The sequence below is a fragment of the Myotis lucifugus genome, unplaced genomic scaffold (assembly GCF_000147115.1).
Source record: "Myotis lucifugus unplaced genomic scaffold, Myoluc2.0 scaffold_202, whole genome shotgun sequence".
Taxonomy (NCBI): Eukaryota; Metazoa; Chordata; class Mammalia; order Chiroptera; family Vespertilionidae; genus Myotis; species Myotis lucifugus.
In genome coordinates this window covers 643,361-654,892 of record NW_005871250.1, presented here as the reverse complement: position 1 = coordinate 654,892, position 11,532 = coordinate 643,361, and the positions used below count along the sequence as shown (strand labels likewise).

The 11,532-nt window shown below is 49.5% G+C and overlaps 1 protein-coding gene across 4 annotated transcripts in view; it reads right to left on the bottom strand.

Moving 5' to 3' along the window:
* Positions 1 to 1,000: 1,000 nt before the first annotated feature.
* The window catches only part of SH3TC2 (SH3 domain and tetratricopeptide repeats 2), a 49,127-nt gene continuing 38,595 nt past the window's right edge, over positions 1,001 to 11,532 (bottom strand). For all 4 annotated transcript variants that reach the window (XM_023761211.1, XM_006097438.3, XM_023761212.1 and 1 more), the window contains 5 exons: positions 9,412 to 9,562; positions 7,186 to 7,308; positions 5,323 to 5,473; positions 3,389 to 3,585; positions 1,001 to 1,885 (listed from right to left, as the gene is read on the bottom strand). In XM_023761211.1, coding sequence (XP_023616979.1) covers positions 1,694 to 1,885; positions 3,389 to 3,585; positions 5,323 to 5,473; positions 7,186 to 7,308; positions 9,412 to 9,562 — 814 coding nt within the window. In that variant the 3' untranslated portion in view covers positions 1,001 to 1,693. The remainder of the gene's footprint in view (positions 1,886 to 3,388; positions 3,586 to 5,322; positions 5,474 to 7,185; positions 7,309 to 9,411; positions 9,563 to 11,532) is intronic.

Sequence of the window (11,532 nt, the reverse complement as noted above, 5' to 3'; positions counted from 1 at the left end):
TTGCTGAAAGGTCTCCGCGTGGGAGGTTAGCCTCCTCCACAGCTTCCCTCCCCGCTTGGATTGTATGGTTTGTGGTGGGAACAAAACCACATCTATTTTACATGGTAGTGCATTAGGCCACTTCATTTCCTTCCTGGAGGAGACTATTCTGTGGAGAGTGTTTTGACAACCAAGCACGCTCCTAAGAGAAAATGAGAGGTGACTAAAGGCTGCCACGTTGATTCAATTCACCACCCGCTTCCCATCCCCACACCCCCCCAACCATATGGTTGGCCCAGGAAGCTAGAAATGAAGGGCAGAGGGTCTGGCAGCAAAATCGAAGCTGCTGGGCATCAGGCGGGCAGCCCCACGGCGGGGTCTTCTTGCGTGTTCCCACAGTTCAGGGCGAGGGTGACCCACCTGCGTCAGGGTCACAGGAGTTGCTCATTAAAATGCATGTTCCTGGGCGTCTCCCAGACCTACTGGGTCAGCACTATGGGGGCAGGCAGCTCCTGAATGGCCCCAGTGATGCCCGCCTCCCGGGATGCACACCCTCCCTTTTCGTGTGGGCTGGACCTAGGGACTCTCTTGTAAGAACAGAAAAGGCAAAAATAGGTGGATGTTGCTTCTGAGGTTAGGTCGTGCGAAGCCTGTGACTTCCCTCTCTCGCTCGCTCACTGATGAAGCCGGGAGCTTGGGCCGCCCTGGCCAACAGCGAGCAAGGCTCTGCCCCCAGCCAGCACGACATGAGTGGGTTTGAAAGCGGATTCTTCCCTCACCGAGCCTGAGAAGACTGCAGCCATGGCCGACACCTTGACCGTAGCCTTGGGAGCCGCCCTGAGCCAGGTCACTCTTGGATCCCAGCCCTACAGAAACTGAGATAATGATGCTCCCGGCCACTGCGCGTGTCATGTGGCGACAGATCTAATAGAGATGCTCTGTCAGGGAGCTGCCCTGAAATCATGACACCCAGCCTTCAGGTCTCCCCACCCCCCTCTCCCTATGACACAGGAGACAAATGTCTGTGCAAATGCAAATGGGCAATATTTAATAATATACACTATTTACACGTCATCTATGTCATAGCTTTCTAAGGCTCAATTTTTACATCCTGGCCCTTGGGAAGCTTCTTCTGGTTCTTGGGGGGGCGGGGGGAGGAGACAGGGAGCGGGGAGCCTCGGGGCAGGATGGAGACAAGTGAACCTGCCTTCGACCTCATGCCTGTGCTTTCTGGGGCCACTCTGAGGCTGTGTCTTTGGGGCTAAGAGCATGGTCATTCCCACCTGCCGGTCCCCAGGCCCCTCCACGGGCAAGGGGAGGGGTCTTTCCCTGAGCAAAGTCAGTGAGGCAGCCAAGTCCAATCGCTTGCCTCCTCCCAGCCAGTCCCTGATTTCCCCGGGGAAGGAGCAAGGCTTCCCAAGGGCACGGCTTCTCATTTTCTCCAGGAGAATCGTGGGCCGAGAAAAGTGCATTTCCGAGGCCAGCTGTGTGGAAGGACCACCGTCAACTGGGAAGGCGCTGGACCCCCAGCCGGGACTTCTCTCCGGGCTCCATCTCCCACCGCTGTGTGTCCAGCACCGAAGGAGCCCCTCTTCTCACTGTCAAATGAGGGGCTGGGCCAGGTGATGACTTAGACCCTCCAATTAGTGTCCAGGAGCCTAAGGCAGGGAGGCACTTCTGGCATGGCAACTGGTCAGAGCTGGGCCAGCTCTCCTCAGAGGGCCAGGCCCCCGCCACTCAGCCACCGCGCCCTCTCTGCGGAGCGCCCGGACGGGCTGCTGAGCCACAGGGGGCTCTGGCAGATGCTGTCCAGCCTGCTCCTGATGGTGTCCTGCAGCTCCTCGTCGCCCAGCAGGGCCGCTGCTGCCAGGGCCAGCCACAAGTACTCAGTGGCATCATGGGCATCCTAACCCCAAGGCACAGGGCAAAGAAGAGACAGCATTAGCAGCATTTCCAGGAGAGGCCTGGAGGCGGCGCTGGGAGCCCTAACGGTGTCTGCCCCACATACCTTCATCCCTCTCCTGGTTCCTGGGGGAGCTCCTCCCCTCCTCCCCAGGCACAGGGTGGCACCTTAACTAGGGTCAGCCAATCACGAAGCAGCATCCCCTAGGCACAGTGCTTCAGGAAGGTATAAATGACTCAAGCTGGCCTATCCCAGTCCCTCCCCAAGGCCTTCCAGTGTGATCTAGCCGAGAAAATGGTCCCTTACCCTTTTAGATATGGGCTTGGGCCTGTCAATGGCGGGGGGGCACTAAGGAACATGGGGAAGGAGAAGCATACAGAACCAACAGATAGAGGGAGGCAGGGAATGCATGATGGGAAACTAAATTCATTCCTGAACTTCCCTGTTATTTAAGCAAACAAACTTCCTCTTTTGCTTAATTTTGCTTAAGCTAGCTGGAGTTGAGTTCTTCCCTGGCAGCTGTAGAGCCTTTAGTTGACACAATCCAATCACGCACTTTGTCCCTGAGCCACTTGCTGGGAGCTGTGGGCAGAGGCACGATGGCTGGGGGCCTCCATGCCCAGGCCTCCCTCCCTACAGGGTGGGGATGAGGCACAGATCTGCCTCGGGTGAGACTCAACAGGGATGTCTGGTTCCCATCAACCCTCATAACTCAATAATCAACTCAGGCCAGAAACATGTCTGGCAAAGACGAAAAGGACAGCAGAGTTGCCCTGAGGATCCCCTGTGGCCAAACACAGGCGACTCGAAACCACCTTATTAAGAGATTAAGGCTTATGCTGGAGCAGACCGACCTCTGGCAAAGGGAAGCCAATGACTGGGGACAAGATTTGAGCCAGAAGTGTGAGAGAGTTTCAGGTCACCAGCACAGTCCTAGAAGAGGCAGGGAAAGCAAGCCCTGGGTTCAACTCCAGCAGAGCAAACAGGAGAATCGGGACTAAGCCGAGGCATGCTGGCATTCGAAGACCCCACTCCTCATTGTCTCAAACATAGTAACCTGTAGCCAGATTGCTCCTAAATATAGTTTACACAACTGTATAAGTGAGTTGCAATGGACTAGTTAACCTATAACATCTTGTAGACATACAGGTAAGCATTCATTTTTCTTTTTCTTTTGGAGCTTTTGTTTTGGGACTAATATATTTTCATAGGCTCTCAGGAACCAGGCAACGTGCCCATCCTACCTGACAGATAAAGTGGTCACAGGAACCAGAGCAGAGCAAGGAGGAAGAGGAGCTACTATCTGTCCTCAGAGATGGGAGGCACCTTTGAGCTCTCCATGGGGGTGAAGTGGAAGGAGCATTGGTCCCCAGTGGAGTCGGTCCCCACCCTTTGAGACGGGACTCCCCCTCAGGGACATCTCAGCTCTACCCTGAAGGCCCAGGGTCCGGGAAGAACATGGCTGAATGGCAGCTCTCACCTGACCTTAGAAGCCCTGACTCTTACCTTCAGCTGGTAGAACGTGAGTCGGCCCAGGCGACAATATACCTTTGCGTAGTACAAGGCCTCCTTGGGGGTCTGCAGCCAGGCCGGACAGAGGGACAGAGTCTTCAGGTAGCAGTCCTCGGCCATCTCATACATGTGCAGGGAGTAGTACACTGTGGCCAGACGGTGGAAGGCCACCAGCTCCTGCTTCTGATCTCCTAGGGATCGGAAGACTGAGCAAGACCCCGGCAGCCAGCACTTCCCATCACCCGTCCCCTCATTCGCTCTGCACAGTTCTGTGGAGGTCTGCTAGGGTCAGGGACTGGGCTCGGGACATGAGGAACAGAGCAGAACAGGCCCCTGCCCTCACGAGGGCTACTGTCTCACAGGACACAAACATTCCGGAAATAATCCCACAAATAGAAGTAAAATTACACCCCGGATAAGAAGACACAGCTGCCTGAGAGCGCACCGGTCAAGATTTTCTGGGATGATTCCTGAAGCAAATATTCTCCATATTACAGGTGTCACCTTCACTTGAGATTCTGGGAAATAATTATTTCCAAATTCCTGTGGGGGACGTGGTGACAAGATGAGCTTGCTGAAACAGCTACGGATTCTTTACAAGGAGATAACACTTGTCAGCTCCACACACGGGCTGTCCTGAGGGCTCTGGGCTGCCACCAGCTTGGATCTCAGGGTCTCCCAGAAGCCACAGAGACCTGCTCTCCAGTAACCCACACTAAGAGCCTCTGCTCTAGGGAGCCTAGATCTTATTTTGGTTTTGGGTGGGTTTGTTGTTTCAATAACAAAGTGGCCTTTTAAAGAGAACAAAGGCTTCCAATGGGTGGTTTGGGGGTGGGGGGGGAGTGGCATATGTGCAAGGTGGCTGTTTGATGCAATCTAAAAACATCACTTTTAAGATTTAAAGACCCAAAAGCCCAAATTATAATAGAAAATCCAAGGGAGAGATAATTCTGATATGGACAAATGCAGTCACAGGGAAGCATAAAAGGGTGGGAAACAGCTCCCTTCGGCTCTGCCCAGGGGAGGATAAAGAGTGCACCCAGAGGCAGCTGCCTGGCGCCTCCAAGGCCTCTCCTGAGATCAGCAGACAGCCCCTCAGGGGTTCTTTGCAGTAAAGAAAAAGATAGGATGAGGAGAGAGGGAGCTCCCAAGTGCAATTAGACACAATAATGTCCAGTAGCATCAACATCCCATGCCCTTGAGCATGCCCAGAAGTCTCCTCTGGCATCCTCAGGAAGACTGCACCTGCCTCCACATCTAATCCCTCCTCTGACCAAACCTGCTGTCCCTCAGGCACCAGCATTCCAAATGCAATGCAGTGGGGGCTCTTTAAAAATCTTTCTTTTAGTCTCCCTTCTTTCTCCTTTAATGACTTAGGTTGTTTCCCATGAACTTTTGTGGCAAATGCAAACTATTTTGGTTACAGGGTGAGTTAAGTTAATGGGATTCTGACCTTCATTTACATTTCAGTTCTTTGGGGGGAAAATATGCATTTGACTCACAATCAACCAATTAAACATTTAGGGCACAGTTTCTTCTCTGCAAGGCAATGCCCATGCATAGAATAAAATACCTTTTGCCCTGTGCTGGGAAGTAACACCCATGATAATCTAAGAATTAGAGCAACACAGGTCACACTTATCCAGGACGAGTTAGGTACCAAGCACTATGCTGCAGGTTTACGTGGACAATCATTGGTCTTCATAACAACTGCACGAGGTGGGTGCTACTTTTAATCCTAATTTGCCAAAGACAAACTCGAGACTCCAGCTGCTCCCTTAGCTAAGGTCTCCCAGCAGTTGGATCTAGAACATGAACCCATGCAGTCTGACTCCAGAGCCCGTGCTGTGGCGCCTTGTGGCACCTCCTTGGGGAGGCGGGGGGCGGGGGGGGGGGTCTGCCCCACCCATTCAGTGCAGGACACCTACCTGTGACTGTGCTGAGCCTGGCTGCCAGGGTGGCAAACTCCAGAGCCTTGTCGTAGCCTTCCAGGCTGATCTGCAGCTCGGTCAGCTTGTTGAAAATCCGGAGCTCGGTTCTCACGGCCTTCATCCTCCTCGCTAAAGGGACAGCCCCCGCCTGCGGAGAGAGGCATAGGAATCTTAGTCTCCCATGAATGACCCGTGTGCACCATACTCCAGGAGGCTCACGTTCTCCTGCTGGGTTGGGGGGTGGTAGCAACTGAAACTAAGGAACTTGGTCATCCATACATGGGTTTTCTCAGCTCACTCTCTCAGCCCTGGCTCTTGGTTGCTCTGACCAGATCTTAGAGGTGGAAGGACTAGAGGTCATCGGGCCTCCTAAGTTTGGGAAAACTGAGAGCAGGAAAGTTACCTCCCAGCCATGTGCTCCCTCAGCACCCACAGCGCCAATCTACAAAGTACATATGTGTGTAGGATGAGAGTACCCAACCAATGGTCATTTCTATTATTTTTATTATGACAGAATGTTAGGCAGGTCACGTCATCTCTCTGAGCCTTTCTCATCTATAAAAATGCATATGACAATGAGCCCCTCAATAGTCAGGGTCATGTTCCTTGTTCAGTGACAGGCACATAATGGGTGACTCACAAATGTTTGATGAGTGATTAATCAACTGAACAAGCAAATGAATTAATATCTGAATAAGTGAGATTTTTAAGATCAAAGAAGACAATGTTTACAACTTCAGTCAGTGGTAAAATTATGACTTTTGACATATCTGCTTAACATCTAGACATTTATTTATTAATATTATTTGTTAAATCAACTCCCTTTTATTATCTTGTCTCATTCTTTGCAGTGATGTCTGTGAAATCATGGGTTTGATGAGCTGGTGTTATACTTGATAAAAACATATTAAACAGATGTGTTTCTCCATGGACCAGCCATCTCCCACCTGCCTCCAGTGGTGCCTGGGAGCATTCTGGTACACAGATAAGTGTGCTACACACTGTGAAACACCGTGCACCTGAGAGATGCAATTATTATGGCCTCTTCTCCAAGCCTGAGAAGGACAGAGTTCATCAGCTCCTTCTTTGAGAGCCTGCCAGATTGAAGAGAGAGGAAGTATGTGGGCACGGGATGAGCAAGGTGTGGAGAAAAAGGGGCCACATATCCTACACACTCAGGGGAGGCCTGCATGATGGGCCCTACAAACTCAGAGACGAAAAGTAACCACATAGGATGGTCTGAACATAGAAATTCCTCACTGAAAGTGGGTCATAGCAGTAGTCACATCCTAGGCCTGTAGCTTCCTTGGCAAAGGACAATCTTAACCTTAAGTGTCAGGGTAATTTTCCAGACCCCTTAGGCCACATCCACAAACTAGAAGACCACAGAACTCCTCCTTGTTATCTTGTTTCTCCAATACCATCTCATGTGCTGCCAATATTATCAACTATCCTGTACCCACCAATGTAAAAGAAATACATGTCTCTCTTTTACTTTTTATCCAATCCCAGAGATTTCCCCGCTTTGCCTTCTCCTGTCCCCTTAATCTCCCATCAATGGATTTCATGTATTCCCTCATGCCTCCTCCTTTGATGCTAATGTATAAAATAAGCTTAAAACTGCCATTTTTTGGAACATTTTCTTAATCTGTGGAGATTTTGCTTCCCAGGAATTGTTATCAGTTTGGCTCAATAAACTCATAAAAATTCTCTCCAGACTTGGATGTTTTTTACATCAACAAAGAGAAGGAAAAGAAATACCAGCAAAAGAGGGGAAGGCAGGTCCAGGCTGAAGTCTATATGGCCTCTCCCAGGTTTGTGCCAGGGCCTGGCGGGCACACTGTGCGGCCTGGGACTTACCCGGTAATATTCCACCGCGCGATGCCTGTGGCGGGTCCCATTGAAGAACACATCACCTGCTTCTTCATAGAGCTTGAGGGCCAGGGAGGGCTCTTCTGGCTTCAGCGCTTTCTGGATGGCTGCCTGGGTGGGACAGAGACAACTGTCAAAGGCAGAGAGGACTTCAAGCATCCACAGGACTGGCAGGAGTGAGTGCCTGACCACCCAGCTTAACCCTCTGTGGTGTCCCCAGAATCCCAAATTGCCCTCCACACTCATAGAGCTGATAGGAAGACTTTGAGATTCTCTAGCCCAGCATTTCCCTATCATTGTATGAGAGATTACATCGGATGGCCCTAGAATAATTTTCAGCTGTACACATAACATTCTATGTTTTAATATACCAGTATTTATTTTAACGTGTTTTAAGAAAAAAAGACTATTACATCAAAACCTGTGATTTCAGATAGCATTGTTTAGTGTAAAACGCTAAGTCAACTTGAAGTTAAATCAGAAAAAAATGAGTATATAGTGATATAAAGAGTACACGGATACGGCAAAACTGTGAACTGTTCATATTAATGACTGAACTTCCAGATGGAGAAACTGAGGCTCAGAAATATTAAGAAACCTCTCCACATTCACGTCAGTGGTTAGTGGCAAACAAATGCTAGTGTCTTCCAGCCCAACACCCTTCTCCTAGCCTCCATGACCTCTTTCTCTCTAGCAAGCTAGTCTATATTGCATCGAAGCAGAACGTGGCATGGAAGGTGAGGAGTGAAGAACACACGACAGCCCAGCTGCGGCAGCTCAGGCCAGACTTCCATGGCAATGACCTGCAGAAGTCCAAGGTAGATGGCAGTCTGGGGTTGGGTGGGCCTGGGACCAGTTCTCGCTGGGAAAAGACCCCACAGTTACTGTTACCGCACACGCCACTACAGAGACAGGGGGCGGTGAAACGGAATCCTGGAGTCAGAGGCTCTGCTGCCAACCTGAACAGCTTCCTCTGGGCCTCCGTCTCCCGAAGAGTGAGAGGCAAGACTGAACTATCTGCTCTGAAAATCCTTCCAGCTCGAAAACGCCAAAGCAGGATGGAGTCTGAGAGTGAAAGCTTTACTTCACACAGCCGGGGGGCCACTTCCACCACTTACTACATGTCTCATCTTGAGCAAGTTATTCAGCCTCAGTGAGCTTCATCGGTAAAATGGGAATTTCAATTGAAACTCCTGCTGCATTTGTAATGAGGATTCATCCACATCATGCCTGTGATGTGTTTACCAAAGTCTCCTGTGCATTCAATCAATGTTACACAACCTTCAGTCCCAGTGCGAGTGAGTTTATGTGAGTTTAACTAATTGCGTAGGGGGGAATAAAAAGGAAGAAAATAAGAAATGGGAAGGAAGCAAAGATAATGAGCATATTTTACATGAAACAAATCTTGCATACTATCATGATGTCAGTATTTGCAGATAATAGTAATAATAATGAAATACCACTTATTAAGCATTTATTGAGCCCCAAGACTTAGTAACTGCTTACTATGCATATGCATTTACTATACAGGTGATATACCTAATCCTTACTAGAGACTGGATTCACCCATGAAGAAACAGAATCTTAGAGAGCTCATGTAGCAAGTCCAAGGCCACACAGTTAGAGAACAATAATGTTAACACTCCACACACATCAACCTCGCCTCATATTGCAGCACAGCCCTGAAGGCAAGGTGTGTGTCAAGCTTTGGAAAGATGGACGTGCTTGGCATTCCGGTGAGGGAGTCTCCCACCACGTTCTTTGGGAGCTTCCATGTGTATATGGACCCGGGACTGGCCCTTTGCCACCTGTATGCAGCCTGCCAGACTGCCCTGGCTCCCACCTGTGTCCAAGAAGCAGCCCAGTGTTGACTTTCCCTCCAAGGAGAGGCCAACACCTCTCCAGCTCCTGATGGTCCCTCTGGAGCAGCGGTTCTCAACCTGTGGGTTGTGACCCCTTTGGGGGTCGAATGACCCTTTCACAGGGGTCGCCTAAGACCATCGGAAAACACATATATAATTACGTATTGTTTTGTGATTAATCACTATGCTTTAATTATGTTCAACTTGTAACAATGAAATTGGGGGTCACCACAACATGAGGAACTGTATTAAAGGGTGGCGGCATTAGGAAGGTTGAGAACCACTGCTCTGGAGGGTGCAGCTGCCTCCCCAGTTGGCCCAAGTCGGCAGATGAGCTCTGCAGGAGGCCCACCTGCAAGTACAGCTCCACCAGCTCGTCCTCCTGCATGAGGTAGTAGAGACGCCCAGCCCCGAGCCAGGCCTCGGCAGCCTTGCCCTCCTCGCCCAGGTCGATGAAGATCCGCAGGCTCTCCTTGATGCAGGTGAGGGACCTCCTGAGGGACCTGAGGGGCGAACATGGACTCAGAAGGTGGGAGGGCTCCAAAGGGCCTCAGAGTCCCTTAGCACAGGGAGAAACGGAGGCTCTCAGGGGGGCGGGGGGAACAACATTGTTTCAGGTCACACAGGAAGGTCTGGGTGTGATTTGAACCAGGCTCTGCCTTAACTGGCTGTAAGAAAGTACAGGACTTCTCTGTGCCTTGTTTTCCCCATCTGTAATATGGGGATATAATTGTACCTGCCTCGGAGGATTGTTGCAAGGTTTAAATGTAATAATAAAACAAGAATGCTCAGAGTAAGCACTTGATAAAATATTTAAATGTTAGTTATCGTTATTACTGACCCATGCTCCATCTATCTTTCTACTGCACTTGAACATTTTTTCCATAAGCACTTAACACACAGCAGATGCCAAAGGCCTACTTATTGTATAAATGCACAAATGAATGACCATAGTGGTAACTTTAAATCATCAAAAACTTTTGGTGTTTTAAAAAGAAGTACCGAAGAAGAGTAGAAGTTTTCAAAGGTTCAGGTTTAATGGAGTGCTCTTTAATTATCTGGAAAAAACTGTCTTATGTAGGATACTCTTCCCTCATGACAGGGATTAATGAAGAAAGGAGGCACAGCTAATGTAATGTTGCACAGATTTGACATTCTAGAACAAGAAGGAGCACTGGGCATCATCTAGATCAGTGGTTCTCAACCTTGGCAGCAATTGGAATATCCTGGAAGCTTTTTAAACATACGTACACAGGCGAACCCACCTCATTGTGCTCCATGCCAGGGCACCCTGGGACACTCGGGGAGTGTGGCTCAGGCAGCAACACTCTGCCAAAGCCCTCCCACACTGCCTGCATTGTACAGCTTGGGTTGAGACTTACTGACCTAGTCCAACCCCATTATTTCATAGAGAAAACAGGCCCAGAGATGGGAAGTGACTGTGCAAGGATGCACAGCACGTTAGAGGAAGACTCAAGGCCAGAACTCCCTTCTTCTGAGTCCCAGCCCTGAACTAGTCCTGTAACACCCACATTCCTCAAAGCCTGATTCACAGCCCACGGGATTCAGCATTCCCTAGGGAGCTTATTAAACACACAGACTCCCAGAACTTCCTCAGATTGACTCTATCAGAATCATCACAGCTGCAAGCCAGGCTTCATTAGCCCTCAATTTCTACAGCTCTTTCTACCTCGTACGGGTATCCTGAGATTACACATTGCTCAGTAAACAGTGCACATCACTAAATGCTTTCTGTGACTGTGAGGACCCTAACCCCAACCACTTTCACAATGGATGCTCACTGGGCACACGCCCACCCCTGCAAATGCCCATCCCCCAACTCCATCCACATCCCCTCCTGGGGGACAGCCTAGAGTCCCCTCTCTCCCTTCGTACCCATATCCAGATGAACATTAAACTGTCTTTTAAACCTGCCTCGGAGGATTGTTGTAAGGTTTAAATGGAACAATAAAATGAGAGTGCTCAGAGTAAGCACTTGATAAATATTTAAATATTAGCTATCATTGTTATTACTGACCCATGGTCCATCCATCTTTCTACTGCACTGTAACATTCAAATGTGCCCTCACCTTCCCCACGTTTCCATTATAACTGCTGCTCCTTCTACCCCAAATTCCATTCTTTTATCCTTTCTCACCTTCAAAATCTTACTTCTCCCTCAAGGGCACCCTCACATGCTATGAGCTTCATGAAGTCTTCCCTGACCCTTCCCTGTTGGTGTTCCTTCCTTCCTCTCCAAACCTAGCCTTGCAGAGCCGGCCATCTCACCTGTGAGCACTGTTTGCCTTTGCCTGGGGTGGCTCTGGGTTTTGTGAAATGGAAATCCCTGCGGGAAGTTCAGTTGAAAAAAAAATGCATCCATTACATCAAAACTCACTTAATGAATTCCCCCTAGAAATCAGTGCCAAGAAAAAATTTGCTCCAACAGATATATTTGCTTCTGTTCTTTCAT